The sequence below is a fragment of the Carcharodon carcharias genome, chromosome 10 (genome assembly GCF_017639515.1).
Source record: "Carcharodon carcharias isolate sCarCar2 chromosome 10, sCarCar2.pri, whole genome shotgun sequence".
In the NCBI taxonomy this organism is placed as follows: Eukaryota; Metazoa; Chordata; class Chondrichthyes; order Lamniformes; family Lamnidae; genus Carcharodon; species Carcharodon carcharias.
The window spans coordinates 59,415,809-59,436,095 of NC_054476.1; the positions used below are offsets into that span (position 1 = coordinate 59,415,809).

General features: G+C 40.5%; 1 protein-coding gene across 1 annotated transcript in view; it reads left to right on the forward strand.

The window, feature by feature from the left end:
- Nucleotides 1-20,287, forward strand: part of syt7a (synaptotagmin VIIa) — a 715,758-nt gene that overhangs the window by 513,006 nt on the left and 182,465 nt on the right. Inside the window, exons 5-6 of the mRNA XM_041196517.1 lie at nt 11,021-11,152; nt 11,657-11,860. Of these exons, the coding sequence (XP_041052451.1) occupies nt 11,021-11,152; nt 11,657-11,860 (336 nt within the window). The remainder of the gene's footprint in view (nt 1-11,020; nt 11,153-11,656; nt 11,861-20,287) is intronic.

The window sequence follows — 20,287 nt, forward strand, 5'->3', positions numbered from 1 at the left end:
TCCCACTGTTACAGTGCCGGGTTGTGGAGTGTGCAGCAAGCGATGATGATGTGCGACACCCTCTAGGGACTATATTGCAGTGCTCCACCAAAGGTCGAATCAATGAAACCCCATTTTAGAAATGCCTGTGGTTTGTTCCACCAAAGTCCGGGTCACGGCATGAGCTTTGTTGTCTCGTCACTCTGCTGCAGTCTGAGGCCACCACACGGACGTCATCAGCCACGTCCTCTGTGGGTAACCCTTGTTCTCGAGGAGCCAACCCAGCAGCCTTTCTGGACTCTGGAAGATGTCAGGGATCTGAAACCTGCTAAGAATGTAGGATTGTGGATGCTCCCTGGGAATCATGCGCAGACCTGCAGGATGTGTTTGTGGTGGTCACACACCACCTGAAAATTCACTTGCAGTTGACTTAGTTGGCTGCTTGTTGCCATGGAGATCTAAGCGCCAAATGAGTGCAGTCAATGCCACCCTGTGCGCAAATCCCAACACTCTTGCTTCCTGGCTTTCCTGATCCCGGGCGATACCATGTGGGATATCTAATGACATGTTTGCCCATTTGAGGGTGAGGGCTGGTATGTTTTTAATATATATGCTGATTTTTGGGATGTGGGCAAGACAAGTATTTATGCCCGTCCCTAATTGATACGTGTTTATAACACGATGAAAGCACAGATATTAACATGTTCCTGGGTTATGTAATACGTTCTCCCTTTTTATAAGGTGCAATACAGCTATTTCAGCAGAGAAAAATTATTGTAAAAGCACACACATACAAAATATCAATTTTCTAAAATTCAGTTATCTGATTCAAAACAACCAAAACCTACAGAGCTTTGCAAGTTCAACCGTTAGGGCTGAAAAACATCAAGGGGGTGGAAGGAGGAATATTAACCATAAAACCACAGTTAACCATAATACAATTAATAGGAACAGAAATTCCCAAATTTAATGTAAACAAAATAACCGTAATTAAGAAAATAATGGCACTAAAAAGTGCCAAATCCTCAGGATCAGATGGTTTCCATCCCAGGGACTTAAAAGGAAATAGGTGAGAACATTGCAATGCCCTAACTATAACCTTCTAAAGTTCTCTTGATTTAATAATGCTTCCTTTAGATTGAAAAATTGTATGTTATTGCATTATTTAAGAAAGGTGACAGAGGAAAACCAGGAAATTATACACCAATTAGCCGAACAGCTGTTGTCAAAAAATTATTAGAATCTAAAATTTAGTATAGGATGACTGAATACTTGAAAATTTTCAGCTAATCACAGTGAATCAACCTGGGTTTGTAAAGGATAGGTCATGCCAAACGAACCTGATTGAATGTTTGAAGAGGTGGCTAAAGTAGTGGACAATGGATCGTCCAAAGATGTTAATTATTTGTACTTCCAGAAGACATTTGCTAAAATCACTCATAAGATATTGTTAACTAATGTTGAAGTTTATGGAATTGAAAGGAAATTAGTGACCTTTTTAGGAAAGTGGCCGAGCAGCAGGAGGTTGAGAGCATGGAAAAATAGCAGTTATTCTAATTGGCGTGATCTGCCTGGTGTTGTCCACAAGGATCTATGTTGGGGCCTCAACTATTCACCATTTTTATTAATCATTGAGTTGATGGAATAGAAAATCACATATTAAAGTCTTTTGATGACTCAAAGATTATGGAAGCAAAAAATTACGAAGGTATATTGATAGATTAAGTGAATTGGTAAAGCTGTGGCAAATGAATTTCAATGTAAAAAATGTAAGGTCACCCACTTTGGATCCATAATAGATCGAACAGTCTACTTTGTAAATAGTGAAAATAAATGGTGGAAGTCCAAAGAGTCTTGGGGGTCCAGGTCCATAGAGCATTAAAATGAACAGGTACAGAAGATAATTGCAAAAGCTAATGGAACCCTTGTCTTTATATTTAGAAGGACTAGAATTCAAGGTGGTAGCAGTCATGCTTCGGCTAGGCCACACCTGAAATACTGTGAGCAGTTCCAGCTAACATGTCTTAGGAAGAATAAATTGGCCTTACAGGGAGTGCAAAGTAGATTTACCAGAAAGATATCTAGACATTTAGACTCCAAGAGTTAAATTATGAGGAGAGATTGCACAAACTAGGGTTGTATTCCCTGGAACTTAGAGGGTTAAGGGGTGACTTTGATTGAAGTTTTCAAGATATTAAGGGGACAGATAGGCTAAATGGAGAGAAAATATTTCCACTTCTTGGGGAGTCAAGAACCGGAGGCATAGTATAAAAATTAGAGTCGCATCTCTCAGGAGTGAAATTAGGAAACACTTCCACATGCAAAGGGTGCCAAGTTTGGAACTTACTTCCATAACAGCAATTGATGCCTGATCAATTGTAAATTTTGTATCTGAGATTGATAGATTTTTGTTATCGAAAGATATTGAGGGATATGAGGCAAAAATGGGTAGAGGGAGTTAAGTCACAGATCAGCCATGATCTCATTGAATGTCCGAACAGGCTTGAGGTGCTAAATGGCCCAGAATCATGGCTATAGCATTTTGCCATTGAACCCATTGTGACTGCATTGACTCTCTGCTAGTTGCACTCCACAATTTCATCCCTGTAGCCCTGCAAATATTTTTTTCTCTTGGGTGCTTATCCAATTCCCTTTTGAGAGTTATGATTGTATCTGCCTCCAATCTTCCATTCCAATTTACCTTGGACAGATCTTTTCTCACCACAGTTAAACTGGTCTTCCTCCAATTAAAATGTTATTTTACTTTAGATTGCTCCTCATCCTGGATGTAGTTCTGGGTTATTGTTTTTAATACAGACTGGGATAGTGATAGTGTCAAGGCCAGAGAGGGGGAAGAGTTTCTCAAGCGTGTCCAGGAGAATTTTCTTGATCATTATGTTCAATGAGGAAGGAGGTATTTCTGGATCTGATTCTGGGGAATGAGGCAGACCAAGTGTCACCTACTCTCAGGCACTGCATTCCGAATTCTAACCACTCGCTGCATCAAAATGGGTTTCCTCATGTTATCGTGGTTCTTTTGGTAATTGCCTTAAATCGGTGTCCCATGGTTCTCAGCCCTTCTGCTACTGGGGACAGTTTCTTGCTTTCTATTCTATCTTGACCCTCATGATTTTGAACACCTCTGTCAAATCCCCTCTCGCCTTCCTTTTTCTCTAAGGATAACAATCCCAGCTTCTCTAATCTATCCACATAACTGAAGTCCCTCATTGCTAGAAGCATTCTTAAATTTTTTCTGCACCCTCTTCAAAGTCTTCACATCCTTCCTAACGTGCTTTGTCCAGAATTGGACACAGAACTCCATTAGAGGCCAAACAAGTGCTTTATAAATGTTCACCATAATGTCCTTGCTTTGTATACTATGCCTCTGTTAATAAAGCCTAGGATCCTGTATGCCTTTTTAACCTCTTCCTAAACCTGCCCTGCTGCCTTCAATGGTTGTGCATATAAGCTGCCATGTATCTTTGTCCCTGCACCCACTTTATAATTGTAATTTTGAAAAATATTTCCTGTCCTTGTTCAGCCTACTAAAATATATCACTTCATTCTTCTCTGCATTAAATTTCATCTTCCACTTCCCTGCCCGACACCTCCATCCCACTATCTTAGGTCCTCCTGAAGTCTGCAACTATTCCCATTCACAATACGTCCAGGTTTTGTATCATCTTCAGGTTTTGAAATTGTACCTTGTACACCTAAGTCTAGATCACTAAAATAGATCAGGAAAAGCAGTAGTCCTGGTACTGACCCCTGGGAACCCCATTGTATATCGTCTTCCAATTTGATTAAAAATTATTCACCATTACTCTGTTTCCTATCACTCAGCTAACTTCATGCTGTTACTGTCTCTTTTATTCCATGGGCTTAAACTTTGCTGGCAAGCATAATATGTGGAACTTTATCAAACACTTTTTGGGAGTACATGTTAACCACATCAACCGCATAACCCTCATAAACCCCCTCTGTTTCCTCATCAGAAACTCAATTGTGTTAGTTAAACACAATTAGCCTTTTCCCCATAGCCCTGCAAATGTTTTCTTTTCAGATAATGATCCAATTCCCTTTTGAAAGTCTCAGTTGACCCTGCCTCCACCACACTCTGAGGCACTGCATTCCAGATCTTATATCACTCTGCATAAAAAGGTTTTTCATCATGTTGCCATTACTTCTTTTGTCAATTACTTTAAATCTGTGCTCTCTGTTTAGAGGACATTATAGAATAAGGAGAACCAGAAAAAGGTTGTGCATGACAGATGTACAAGTAAGAACCAGGCTGAATATCGTAAGTTCGGAAGGGAAGGGAAAAAGCAAACGAGAGGCAAAGAGAGATTGAGACTGGCAGCTAACTTTAAAGGGAATCAAAGAGTCTTCTATAGGCATATAAATAGTAAATGTGTAGGGAGTGGATTGGGACCAAAAAGGGGATTAACGCAGGGAGGCAGAGGACATGCTACATGAAGCACTACATGACTAATTTGCAACTGTCTTTTTTAAGGAAAGAGATTCTGCCAAAGTCATAATGAAACAGAAAATAGTTGCGATACTGGATGGGCTAAAGTTTGAAAAAGAAGGTATTATAAGGTTAATTTAAAGTTGATAAGTCACCAAGACCAGATGGGATCCAACAAATGATGCTGAGGGAAGTAAGGGTGGAAATTGCAGAGTTACTGCCCATAATCTTCCAATCCTGTTTCAATTAGAAAATGATGCCAGCGAACTGGAGAATTGCCTACTCCTGTTCCAATGTTTCCAAAATTTTGAGGGCAGTACAAATAATAATACAACACCAAGCTTGAAGATAAATGATGTCAAAAGGTCCAGCATCAAGCATGGTATGGTTAACTAATAATGGACTGATACGTAGCTAGAAGAAGGGAAGCCACTTTGATAATTAACTGTGTAATATCTAATTGAACTCGCAATACATTAAGTAAATGCAATTGTCATAATCTCTATCTATAGGTATCACTACAAAGTTGGATCTACTTTAGAAATAGCATTATACTGTTTTTTAAATATCATATAGGTAGTCTTCAAAGATATGGTCGTACTTAAATAAATTGCTTACCAAAATTTTTGAGGCAAAATTAATACTGACATACTATGGTCTAAGATAGAAGGGGAACTAGATTAAGATTTTTTTCTCAAATCATAAGAATAGCTTAAATGCGAGCAGACCAGTTGACCTGCCAGAATAACTCTCTTGATAATGGATTATTTCTCATCCCTACCCAAGTTCTTAGTTCCCTATTTCTAGCCCCCATGTGAGCCAAATAGGCCTATCAATATTTCAGCCCCTCTTCAAAGCTATAAAATGATCCAGACTTAACTATTTTTTCTATTTCCTTATCTGAAATGGGGGTGCTTGGGAAAGTAATCCTAATTTTGTTCAAATATTGTGAATGAATTCACAATGATCCTCAAAGGAAAGAGAAACCTCCTGATTTTTAACCTCCTTCTTCATTTACGTAATTACTTAGCATGTTCCCATTTTCTCCGCCTTAACTAACCTAAATAAGCCTGTCCATATGGATTTGTGCTATCCCTTCTTCATTTTAAATACTTCAACCAAGGGTAAAAAGACCCAGCTCTCTGAGTTTATCATTACAGCTGAATTATTCTAAACTAGGTATTAATGCAGAGATCCTCCTCTGAACCTTTTCTTGGCCAATGGGCTTTATAGATGGAAGACCGCTATAGTCCAATGTGCATATGTGGGTATGTTTTTCACCTTACAAACCAACACAACTGTTGCTTTGTGATCCTTCAATATCCTCTCTGCCTACCATCATGAAGCAAAGTTCACCAAGCATTGAGATTCTTCACCTGTTAATATGGATGGGCTTCGACATTCATGAGGCAGGTTCATTTTCACTCTGCTGATGACGTGTTGTTGCAATATTAATCCTGATCAGTCAAGAGGAGCCACAGGTTCAGACTTCCACTTCATGAGTAGACCAGAAGTCCATAAAGTATTCTGTTTGGGGCCTAACCAATTTCTTGCACAAGGACATTATGGTGCTTCTTCTTTAATAGTAGATTGTTCTGGCTATCCAACCTATTAACATATCTGTTTCAAACTTACTAGGGCTTTTGATCAGATAAATTAGGAACAAATGATCCTGGATGCAAGTCAGTAAATTTATGATCATCAAAAGATAAATCACAGAGGTTTGGAGAATGTAGGCAGTTGTTCAGACATAGAATAACATCAGAAATATTGATAAATGCAAATTTTTTTTAAAAGAGTATATAAATGAAAAATGTTGAACTTATGGGGCATGGAACTAAGCTGTTAGTTTATTCGGAGCTGGTGCAGACACAAACAGGTCATACCACCACCTTGAGTGCAGTAAAATTCTGGGATTCTGAGCAGGTGGGGAAGGAAGTTTTGAAGAAGAGCGGGTGGAATGTTTTTTGCAGCAAGGTTACATCAATTTACTAAAGACAGAGAACTAGGTTTCCTCTCTTTCACACTCTCAATGTCACTTTTAAAAAAAAACTAAATATAGATATCAATGGAATGAACAGGAAAAGGTGACAAAACAGATAGTAAAAGCGGTAAAAGGAAACTTGCGAGGGCCATTAAATCAACATAAAATTTTACAATTATATGAAGGAAAAGGGCCTGGTCAGGAGCAATGTGGGCCCCTTGAAAACTGATAACAGTGAATAAGGAAATGGGGGACTTGCTGAATTATTTGTTTCAGAATTAACCATTGAGAAAGAGGTCAATATGGCAGACATCCCAAGGAAACTAATGTTGAATTAGGAAGAAGGACACACCAAAATTAATGTAAACAAAAAGAACTGAAATGAAGAAAATAATAGCACTAAAGAGTGACAAACTCCCAGACACAGATGGTTTCCATTCCAGGGTTTCAAAGGATATAGATCAGAACATTGCAGATGTTCTGAACATTGCAGACCTAACTATCATTTTCCAAGGTTCTCCTGATTAAGGAACACTTCGTTTTAGATTGGAAAATTGCACATGTTATTCCATTACTTGAGAAAGGTGAAAGAGGGAAACCAGGGAATTATAGACCAATTAGACTAAAATCTATTGTCAGGAAATTGCTAGAGTCTATAATTAAAGATGGGGTGACTGAAACACCTTGAAAATTTTTAGCTGATCAAAGTGGGCCAGCATAGACTTGTAAAGTGCAGGTCATGCCTGACAACACTGATTAAGTTTTGAAAAGTGAACTGAACTGGTGGGCAGAGGATGTCTATGAATGTTATATATATGGACTTCCAGAAGAGATTAAATAAAATCTCTCGGAAGAAACTGTTGGCTGAAGTTGAAACCCATGGAATTGAAGGCGCGTTATTGACTTGAATAGGAAATTGGCTGAACAGTGCAAGTCAGAGTCGGGACAATGGGTAGAATGTGACCAATGGTATTCTGCAAGGATCTATGTTAGGCCCTCAACTATTTATTGAATTTGTTAATGACTTAGATAAGATAGAAAGCCACATATCCAAATTTGCTGATGACTGAAAATAGCACCCAAAGCATAAATTACAGGAATAATGATAGATTAAGTGAATGAGCAAATTAATTTTAATTTAAGCAAATGTGAGGTCACCAATTTGGATCTCAAAAGAATAGAACTTGGTAATTCCTAAACTGTGTAAAGATAGAACCAATGAAAGTCCAAAGAAACTTGAGGATCCAGGTACACAGATCATTAAGGTGTCATGAACAGGTACAGAGCATTGCCAAAACATTTAGTGGAATGTTGGCCTTTATACTTGGATGACTTTGATTCTTTTGCATTCTAGTTCTCTTTTATAAAATCCAGGTTAAACCAGCCTGGCGTATGGTGAGCAATTCTAGACACCACAGAACGTGGCCTTGGAGAAAGTGCAAAGTAGACTTACCGGAATGATATATGGGCTCCAAGGGTTGAATTATGAGGGGAGATTACACAAAGTGGGGTTGTATTCCTTGGAGTTTATAAGATTTAGCAGTATTTTGATCACAGTTTTGAAGATACTGAGGAGAACAGACAGGATTGATGGAGAGAAACTATTTTCCCTGCTTGGGGACTTAAATACCAGAAGGCACAGATTAGAGCCAGACCTTTCAGGGGCAAAATTAGGAAACACTTCTACTTGCAATGGACAGTAGAAGTTTGGAACTATCTTCCACAAGTAGCAACTTCAAATCTAAGATTGATAGATTTTTGTTATCCAAAGCTATTAAGAGATATGGGGCAAAGGGATATGGAGTTAGCTCACGAATCAGCCATGATTTCATTAGAGAGCCTATTGCTGTTGTTATGTTCTTTTATCTTTCTACCTCATTGTTCTTCTCCTTAACCTCTCTCCTGTCTGCTCTGAAGTAGATCTCAGTTTCATCCTTTGAGCTTATTACTCAATATATTTAAGAATTGTTCCTCCCTCTGCCTTAGTAGTTTAAATTTTCCTTGCTCTATTCACTCTTGATGCAAGGATACAGATACTGGTTTGGTTTTGCTAAAACCATCCCATCTGTAGAAGTCCTCCTAATACCCGGGAATTCAAAACTCTTCTACGTCATATCAAGTCACGCATTGATGTTTACACTGCTTTTAATCCGATGTTATGCCTGACCTGGGATTGTTTCATGGGACAAGACTAGTGGATCTTTACTCTGTGTGTATGTATATTATACTTGCTTGCTATTATAGTGCTTGATGACACACTATAGAGGGAGATTTACTCTGCTGTACCTTAACTTGGTGCACTGTATAGGCAGTGTCATGGATGCAATATGCTGTTTCTAACATGTTTCATTCTTGATCTGGAAGTGCTCCGTGAGATAGTGTAGATGATTTTGTAATATTTAACGTTAAAAGTGGCAAATTCCATTACACTCTGACACTAACATCCCTCACTATAGTAAACACAAAATTTCACTGCAGAAAGGTAAATCCTATCATTCAATCTGGTAGGATGTTGCTGTATTTCTGGTCTCAGTGAGCCAAAGGGCTAGATTGTTGGAGCCCTATGGGGGTGGAACAGGAGGTGAGCTGGCAGAAAAGTCGCCCTGGGAAAGCAGCATTCCGATTTGCCGCATCATCTTTCCTCCAGGCCATTTTCAAAGTGACCGCATCAGAGGTGCAACGACTACCTTCTGCAAGTGGTGGGTCGCAAATTATTGCTTATGAAGGGCTTATGAAGACCCCTCTCCCTCGCCAACTGGAATTTTCCAGTTGGTAGTCAGAACCCACTACCCTCCCCCCCTCTCCCACAGCCAGTGAAAGGATATGGCCTCTGGTGGCAGATGCTGGGCCAGTGTTCCAAACCATTTTTAAAAACATCCCACCTGCCCCTGCAACAAACTTTCAAATGACCACAACCTACCCTTTGGAGAGTTAATTACTCCCTCCACAACAGCAGTCTGGCAGCTGGGCCATTTTCTTCAACAATTATAATTGTGCTATCTCGAGGCTCCCTCTTTCTCCCTTACCTGCATTGGCACGCTGACATCTCTCTAAATGCTGGAGGGCTTCCTATTAGCTCACCAGTGAAGGGAGCCTTCTCATGCTTAATTGGATCACAAATGTCCCACTCTGGCCATTAATTGACCAATTCTACAAAGGTATTGTCAGGTGACTAGATTCCAACGCCAGGGTCTCAACCCTAAACAGAACATCCAACCCATAGTCTTCATATTCTGTTATTGTTAGCTCGTCTTAGTAAACTACCCTGAAAATTATTTTCTAGAAAAAGATTCCTCTTTACCCAAGCAGTCTTAGAGTCCAATGGTTACCTGAGCTTCAATGTTCTTAAACTTACCAGAGATCAAAATGTGAGGACAGTTTAATGACACAAATGTTTTGGAGAAACAAATTCTAGATATTTTCAAAACACCATAAGTAAATGCTTCTGTAGTGTTGAGAAGGGTTAAGATTAGTTGGTACATTTCAGAACACATTTGTTTTGTTGCAAGATGTAAATCAATATAGTATCTTGGAATGATTTATTTAGAATATTATGACCTTAGATAAATAAATTTAAACAGCATTTCTCAGAATGGCATGATTCCTGTGACTAGCTTTACCTGACTTACAATAATGTTTGTTACAGCTCACTGTGCTTTTTAAGGATTTGGCGAAGCACACTGCTCTCTACTACACTTCTGTGATGACCTCTCTTCCCCCCTCTTTCTTATTCAAGTACATGTATTATCTTTTAAAATCTATTCACCTTATATCATGTGTGATAATAGGTTGTAATTAATTAAACAGTTCAAGATATATAGATGGTCAGTGAGATCTGAGGTTTGCTGTAAGTTATGTATCACTACTTGACTTATAAATCAAATGCTGTATTTAAGATATAAATCAGGTTCTGTGAAAGAAAGATCAGCAGAAGTGGTGTTTATAAGCACAGTTGCAGAAGGGTCTCAGAACCTGCTAAACCAGCTGAGTGTCATCATGCATTAGGGCTTTCTCCACACTTTAGCTATGTTTTAAGAAAGCAGAACCCCAGCATTCAGTGGGGATTTAGGGGTATACGTACATAATATATTCAAAATACTTCAAATCCATCATGTCTTCAATCAGTATTAATTTTAGTCCAATTACTGTGAGCTTTGCAAAAGAGTCATCAAAGGAAGCCATTTTTATTGAACCTAACTTGACTTGCTCCTAACTAACATATTCTAGCTTTTTTTCCTCCCTGCAGTATGTCTCTCACTTAGCAGAATGTCAATGCCCTTAAGTCCTTTGACTAATGCATTCATTTTTTTTTCTTTAAGCCAGTTTTTTTTATATTTAAGCCATAATTTTTAGAGAAAAATTATGCTTTTATGTTTCCCAAAGATTTGGACATTAACACTGTTAGACTGTTGATCTCCGTTGAAGTCAGTTGTTTAATGATGCTTCAACTGAAAGTGAATTTTATCACCACCTGACCTGCTATTCACCTACAGTGATAAGAAAATCAAACTCCAAAATTTAACAGTCATTTTTTCATATTTCAGCTTCTGTTGTGTTTTCCCTCTTTTCTTCTCTCTCTGCTGCTCTAGTGATCTTGACAAAGACTTTTGGAATAACAATGACAGCACAGTGCAAAAGAAATGGAGTTCCTACCCTCCAAAGGAGTTCATTCTAAACATTTCGCCTTATGCACCTTATGGTGACCCACGACTTTCACTCAAGTGAGTTTCTTTCGATGATTTGGTTGTCTATAATATGTACAATGCTTGCCCCCTCTGTTTCCCACCCATCCAACCAATCATCCACTCACACCCACTCCCAATCCCTCTGCAACCCCATGAACAGCTTGACCCCTTGGAGACGAACAACCCTTCTTTACCTTGCTTGATGTTCACAACTGAAAATCCTTCCTCATTTGATCCTCATGTGTGGAATAGCAGAGAGTTGCTCGTTGAGGCCCGTACAAACATTCCCTCCGCAACACTGTGTAGTTGAACTAACTTTACCGAAAGGCTGCATATGAAAACGGTTGTCTGATCTGTAATATAGGTGATGACAGAATTTTTCTGACTGCTTAATCTCCTTTTGCTGTTTCTTTTTTTGAGCTTTGGAAGAAAGGGCTCTTTAGGTGTGCACTGTCGCGCTTTAGCAGCATAACTACTTTACTCCAATCTTCAATTAGGGCTGACTCATTCTCTGTCCACTCTGCTTCCTGTCCGTATTAGTGGCTCTCTCATGTCCGGTAACAAAGCTTCAGTAGCTGAGAAAGAAACACGCACGGCCGAGAAGCAAACCCGCAGCAACAGCATGAAGAGCAGCGGATCTTCCAACAGTAATCGGGGTGAAGCTGCCAATGGCAAGGTTGGGAAAGGTGGGCGCTGGCACACAGTCCAGACTCTCCTAGCATCGGGCAAGCTCAACCAAGCTAAGTGAGTTTAAATGGGTAGTTACATACTTACTGAGACTGTGCTGGCTGGAGAAACCAATCTTTTGATTTTAAAATGATTTCTGCAGGCAATTTATAACATGTCTTCACTTCATGGCTCCTCTGCAACTCTGGATCACATCATTTCTCCATCACATTTTTACATGTATGTATTTTAAGAACATTTATATTTCATAAAGTGTGATTTATGCATTGACTCATCATCACAATTAATTTGCCATATCATTCACACAACACCACTGAAATGTCTCACGAATATTTTATTTAGCTTGCCATGGGAGTAATAAATGCAGGGTGTTCATAGCAGATTTCAGGGTCTGCTCTCTCCCTGTGACTAACTGGAGTCACTGCGTGGGAGACAAATGCTCTTGCCCAAAGTGATATGCTGTAAATTGGCAAACTGAAAGGTTTGTCCAGATCTCTGACTAGATTGTAATAAATTGACGGGCATGAAGTCTAACATTTAGCTTGTGGAACTTGGCATTGTTCTTGTTCCTGTACTTTCATTGGCTATACTCTACATAAAAGCACTGGCTCATTATAATCAATGAAACAGTTGTTTTATACAGGTCTCCTGATTTATTTTAAACTAAAAAGTCTATTCCCGCTTTTATTTAGACTCATTCAAACGATGTCTTTCGTTTTGTAAATTGTAAGAAATGCAATAGAGAGCTCAGCCAAACCAAGCTATGTCATGGAAAGTCTTGAAGCAGCAAGGTCCATTTTCAGTCACTCATAGCCAACACTTAGAGATAAAATTAAACGCTATTTGTATCTTTAATTTGCAGCAAGTCTTAAACCAGAAAGAAGTGCAGAACCAAATTGGAAAATGTGACATGAACCAATTTTGGTGGTTGTGGGTTCAGATGTTTTTCTGTTAAATTAAAAGTAGATTACGCGTTTAGAGGGAATTACATCCTTTCGTGCACAGACCAGGTCCTTGTGATTACCACAGAATTTAAGTGAGACATCACATCCTCAACAACTTGCTACATGTTACCTTTCAATGATGGCTGGTATCTGTGGCTGGATCTGCTACAGTAGAAGCTAATAGTATTTGTGGTTTTTAAAGAATTGTTTTTTTTTAAAAGGGGTGGATATTTGACCATATTTGCTTGTGGTGTCCTGTCTGCATATGTCAGGCTTCCCTGATGATTCAGTGGTGTGCATGTGTCCATTTTTCCTGGTCCTCTATGGAAGAATTGTGTTGAAGCCTGGGTTTATGGGACAACTTTCATCTTTGAACATATCTGAATCTTGGTGGCAATAAAACCCCTCAAATACATTGGAGAGACCAAACGCATACTGGGCGACCGCTTTGCAGAACACCTTCGGTCTGTCCACAAGAATGACCCAGACCTCCCTGTCGCTTGCCATTTTAACACTTCACCACATATCTGTCCTTGGCTTGCTGCACTGTTCCAGTGAAGCTCAACGCAAACTGGAGGAACAGCACCTCAAATTCTGACTAGGCACTTTACAGCCTTCCGGACTGAATATTGAATTCAACAACTTTAGATCTTGAACTCACTCCTCCATCCCCACCCCCTTTCCGTTTCTTCCCCCTCCCTTTTGTTTTTTCCAATAATTTACATAGATTTTTCTTTTCCCACCTATTTCCATTATTTTTAATCTATACCTTTTATGCCCTTTTAGTCTTATTTCACCCCACCCCCACTAGAGCTATCTGTACCTTGCATGTCCTGCCATCCATTCTTAATTAGCACATTCTTTTAGATATCACCACCTTCAACACCTCTTTGTTCTTTTGTCTGTGACATCTTTTGATTATCTGCTCCTATCACTGCTTGCTTGTCCCTACAACAAACCCACCCCCCCCCACTTCTCTCCACCGCCACCCACCTCCCCACCTTAAACCAGCTTATATTTCACCCCTCTCCTATTTTTACTCAGTTCTGTTGAAGGGTCATGAGGACTCAAAACGTCAACTTTGTTCTTCTCCGCCAATGCTGCCAGACCTGCTGAGTTTTTCCAGGTAATTCTGTTTTTGTTCCCCCAAATACTAGCTTCCTACTAAGAAGGCAATAATCTCTGCCTGTTAAGTTATTCATTTTTAAAATCCTAACATTGATTTTTCTTTGTTAGCTGCTCCACATATGAGAGCAAAGACCTGGAAAAGCCTCTTCCTAAAATGCAGATTGTATATAAGACATAGAACCTTAGTTTAGAAGGGCCTACTGCCTGAACCAGCGTAAGCTCCACCCACCCATCAGTAGGCATTGGGAAGTCATAGCCTGCTATTTTCGGCGCACCTCGTTTCTGCCCAGTGGGAAACTGAAAATCTACCCCCACACCACATTAGACAAGTCCAAGACACACCGCTCTGCATGAATTAACAACACACAAACTGAATCTGCAGCACTCCCGCTGTGTAAATTGGCTGGAACAAGTTCTGCAATATCATTTGGACATGTAGCGAAACGTTGCCGAATAAGATCAACCAGAGTTGGAAAACTTTTTCCCTGCACAGAACAGCAACCAAGCCAAGGACCTAATGCATCCAAGTCTCAGCTGATACTCCAGCCTATTTTGCTGCACTCCAGAGGATTAACCCCAGAAGTACATCATACTGCACCTGGATTCTCTACACTTGTTAATTAATTACTTTATAGAAAACAATCAATTCCTCCTGACATCAATTAGCTGCATTTATTTTTTCACACATTAAACGAAGGTAACATTTTAAGTTTATTGCCAATTACTTCTCGATCACATAGTAAGCAGGAATATATAATCAGGTAAGGATTAATGTCCAGCCACTTCGTGTTCTGCTTCCCAATTTTAATATTTCCCTCACTCATATTTTACTTATTTATAAGAGGTACATAAATTTTAATCATTGGTGTTAGACTTTAGCCTAAATCAGGCTTGTCCAATCTTTTCACTGGGGGACCACATTTCCATTTTCATCTCATTCAAGGGGCCAATGAACAAATTTCTGAAAGATAAGGTTTGGCACATTAAACGTCAATTTCAGAATAACATTGAGTTATGTTGAAAAGAAGCACTTTCTGAGCAAAGACAAAGCAATGTCAAAGCAATAAATAGATCATTAAAGAGTAATTAATGAAGATCACCATTAAATTGTGGAGGGACACAGTCTGTCTGGCTCGCTCCCAATCTCTTGATGCTCACTCACCCTCACCCATCCTCCGAGTGGGTGTGTGTTGATGTGTGAGGGTTTGTGGGAATCCTGAGACTGTGAGTGAGCCAGACAAACACACACACACTTCCCACACTCACTCACTCTCTTCCCCACACTCCCATATTCCCTCCCCACACTTATACTCCCTCCCCCACACTTACTCACTCCCACTCATTCACTCTTTCCCCCACACCCACTCACTCTCTCCCACACTCCCACAGATACTCACCCACTCCAACTTTCACTCCTACATCCCTGGCAGTGAGTCTTTTCATCCTCACTATGTACGCCCCACTCCCAAGCTCGCACCATCCCATCCAGCCTCTTCCAGCCAGGACGAGTCTCTCCTTCCCCCACCAGGCCCAGCCAGGAGTGAGTCCCTCCTTCCAAATTATGCAGCCATGTGACATAGGTGCTAGAGGTAGTTTTACACAATGAGCAGTTGTTTTTCACCTCTTGCAATTAAATTGGGAAGTTAATGTGACTCTTTTTATCAAATCAGTGTCATTAAATACTGATTTTTGATTGATTAATTTTTTTGAGTAGGAAGTTATCAAGGAGAATTTTGCACAGCTTAACTTTGCTACAGGCAGTTAGATGAGTGAGGGCATATTTAATGGAACCATTGGGCTTTGGCTCAAATTATCAATTTTGTTGCTGATGAACAAATCACAATCCAGCAAGAGGATACAAAACTGGACTACTGATACTTTAAGGCAAATACTGCTTTTAATTCAAACGATTACATTTTGTATGTATTCATTATATTGAAATTTAAATACTGGTATTGAGCACCTGAAGTCCTATTGTGACTTTTAAAAGCAAACACAACTGGATTGAAATATCAACTTCCTAGGTGTATTTATCATCACGGGATAACTCAAAGCTTGAGTGCTTTTAAATTGCTCTTTTTTAGTTCTACAGTGAGTGCCATTCACAGGTGCCTGCAACATTGTTTTGCTTTTGTGCTGTTTGAGTTGTGTTGGGTTTAGCCTTTTAACTAAATTTGCATCTCATGCCATGATCCAAACATTGCCTTTTATTATGCAACATTGTACCTGTTTAACAGTCCACACTTTCATTTTCATTGAAATCCAGACTCATTGAGTTTTGTTTCAGAATCTAAAGTGGATACTGTGATTCCAATGACAACCACAGCCTGTACATTTAAAGGAGTGTAAGATTATGTATGCCTGGAAAATGGCAAAAATATTTTGTCGGAGTAGGCTTCAAGTTTAAATACAGGCCAATAAAGCAGTAAAGAGATGAATTTCCAGAAGTCAGTGGCATGTAAAGTGATGAGGGATGATAACCTTGTTTGCTAGAAATAATGTTACTCGAGCATGTTTTGTTTGCATTGCTGCACAGCCAAATTAACATATTTTTAAATCTGTAGCAACAAATCCCGGTGCATGTGATGCTGTACAGATACTTAGCTGATTTGCTTTTACAAAATCACAGAGTTGCTGTTGATTTTACAATTATGAATCCCAGTATGTCAAATTCCTGATCCTGATTAGAACATCAAGGAGCCTCCCCGGGATAAATAGAAAGAAAATAGGAAGGCCAGCCACTTAAAACAGCTCATGGCCACTTGCCAACAGGTGATTAAAAGGCATTTTTGGCAGATGCCTGGGAGCAGACCTTGTACATAGCATAGAAAGGGTGCAAACATGGCATGGGAGGGCAGCCCTCTAACAAGTTCTGGGAGCACAGAAGAATTAAAAGATAAGAGTAAACAAATGATATAATCAACTATAAAAAATGTAAAGACAAAAAAAGCCTGTTTGAAAATATGAATTCCTCAAAAGTAACATGTGAAAATACTCATTCTCCAGAAACATCTGTCATGTAAACCAGTCAGTGGCTTTAATGGCCATTTAATTTCGTGTCATGATTTTATTTGCTCAGATAGTTACTCATTTGGTTTGTCTTTTCTCCAAATAATTTGCTTATCTATGAGAACTCACTGTGTTGCTTGTGCTACCGTGAGACACACCCACACCCCCCTAACACCCTTTCCCTTTGTGAATTCATCAGTTGTCTATATTTGACATTTGCCATAATGTTTTCTCTTGTAATATTTGTGGAAGGCAAGTGTCTCTCTTGCACATACGCATGCACATCTTGTAGCAGTAGCAGCTGTCCTGATGGTAGGACTGGAGGTGAATGAGACTTCTGCCCGGTGGGGGTGGGGGCATGAACAGCCACACAATCACATGGTGACTAGCCAATTAGCTATGCACAATCGAGGAATATAGCCAATTGTGCGTTGGGCGGGGTGAAGTGCAGGTAGGAAGTCACTGACCCTATCATTACTTCACAGTGATCGAATGTCCAGGTGCCATATTTAAATGGCACCTGAAAAGCCATACACACCCTGCAAGACATCAGCATCATTCTGCCTGTCTGAGAGGTGGATTTTGAACTTGAAATGCTACCACCCACTCTCTGGCACACTTAGATCACTGGACCTGCAAACCATCACATAGCACACTTCCTCCTTTACCTGTGACCTTCGCTGCATCACCTTAGTCTGGCTGCCTATGTCCTTCGAGCCACCCATCATCACCATTGATCAACAGTCTGTCAATTTAAAAGCTGCCTTGATCATCATCAAGTTGCCTCCCATCACCCTGGACCTGCCAGTCATCATCCTTGACCAGCTCTTAGTTATCCTCGACTCTCCTGACCTCACCATTGACCAGCCGTCAAACACCATTGATCTCCTCTTTATCATGCTTGGGCTGCCTTTGGCAGAGATTGACCTTTGTCTGTTGCCCAGCTGCCTCCCTCTGTCCTCCACGACCTCACCTCCCTCCCTCGGACATGATGGCCCAATCTCCCTGAATAGCCACTGCCCTCCCTCTCTCAGAAAGCCATGCCCTGACCTCCCTGGACAGTCACCACCTGAGCTCAGTGCAACAGCTCAGCTTCTCCCCGGCCCAAGAAAGTTCCCGATAAAAGAAAAACATCTCCTATTCATTCTAAATCCAGCAGAAAAATTACCTGGTTTTCTGCCAAATTATTTGCAGAGGTGACATCTAATCTAGCAACCATTTGTTTTAACGAGCTGGTATCACATGCTAATGCTGGTTGGACCAATGATCCTCCTTTAATCCACGGCAACTTTCATGACACCATTGGGAAGCTGACATTTTGCCTCCCACACAATTAGGAACCCCTGCCACTCTGCTCTCCCCACTCCCCTCGCTTTGTTTCTCACTTCCGGGAGCTTTACTAGATTTCATGCTCTGTGTTTCTTACTCACTCTGGCATGCAAGCGCTATGCGCATGCACGCACACACATACACACCCGCATTCTCTCTCTCTCATACACACACACACACACACACACACACATTCTCACACACACACACATTCTCACATGCACATATGTATTCGCACACGCATTCACGCACATGCGCGCACACACAAAGACACGCATTTGCACACACACACGCATTTGCACACACACACATTTGTCACACATCACAGGACTGGATTTTCATCATAGGTTTGGGAAATGTGAGTGAGCGCAGTTCACAACTTCACCAACCCAAACCAGTCATCTTCTCTATACCTTCCATAGTTTCATCTTCTAGAGACGTGAGTCCAAAGTTTGGGTCTGATGCCTCCCTTGACTGACCTGAGACATGCAGGTGCAAAGGCAGGCTGATTAAAAAGTCCACCTCGGTTTTCGGGGTCATCGGCCCAACTCCCCACATCATTCTTATACCCCATAATCCTCACCTGCCCACCCACCCCCATACCCCCCCTCATACCCCCCATGCTGCTCCCAAGTATCGTCCATAGCCACCCATCCAGTACCCACTATAGACAGACCTCAGAAGACACATAATTTCAATGTTTGAAATGGGCCTGAAAAAATACCTAACCATCTAATAGAATTATCAATCAAACACAGCACCATTCTACTTCAAAGAAAAGAAATTCCAGTCCCATTGAAAAAGTTAAATCCCCCCTTAAGTGGTCATTAGGTTGATTTTTTTCATTCTTGGGATGTGGGTGTTACTGCCTAGATGAGCATTTGTTGCCCATCCCTAATTGCCCTTGAGAAAGTGATAGTGAACCACCACCTTTAACCGCTGCAGTCCTTCTGGTGTAGGTACACCCACAGTGCTGTTAGGAAGGGAGTTCCAGGACTTTAGCCCAGCAACAGTGAAGGAACGGCAATAGATCCAAGTCAGGATGGTGTATGGCTTGAAGGGAAACTTGCAGGTGGCGATGTTCCCAAGTATCTGCTGCCCTTGTCCTTCTAGATGGTCAAGGCAGTAAATGTTTAAGTTGGTGGATGGGATGTCAAGTGGACTGCTTTGTTTTGGATTGTGTTAAGCTTCTTGATTGTTGTTGGAGATGCACTCATCAGGCAAGTGGAGAGTATTCCATCACCCTACTGACTGTACCTTGTGGGCTAGCTTTGGGGAACCTCAGATTTCCCAGATTCTGACTTCTCATAGCCATAATATGTATATGGCTGGTCCAATTCAGGTTCTGGTCAATGGTAAACCCAGGATTTTGATAGTGGAGGATTCAGTAGTACCACTGAATGTCAAGGGGAAATGGTTAGATTCTTTCTTGTTGGAGATGGCCATTGAAAGCAAGCAAACATCTATTTAGAAACCACATCAAAGACAGATTATAATCTGTTAAAACTGTCAGTCAAACCGTGTTACCTGTTCCCTGAACAATTGCGTAAACGGCCAACTACTGAACTCAGTGCTTCATCTGATTTTGAAACTCAGCCAAGCAATCATAATGGGCTCAGCTGCCAAAATGAAGAATTACAGCTCAGACATGGAGACTTTTGAACTGAATCAACAGATGGCTCGGTTTTTTCAAAGCTACACCAGATGGCCTCTCATTCAAAGCAGTCCAGGAGTAGAGGGCTAGTTTTTCTTCTAAGTTGAAACAGCAGGCAACTTTTCTTCTAAGTTAAATCACTTCAGATCATGACAGGAGAGTTTGCACTTTTTCCTACAGCTTTGACTGCATAATAGCACATGGGAGAAGTACTCTAATGTATCTCAGTACGCAATGCTGGTCAATGTCATGGTCAACATACCTTCCTAAGACGGAGCCCCATGATCAAACACTGCAATAAAAACACTTCTAACTTACAAGACAGCATATAATAATGACATTAGAAGTTATCTACCTGTCAGAATGCTACTGACTTCTCAGCAGGCTTCCCCCAAGGTTCCCGCGCACTCTTAGCTGCTC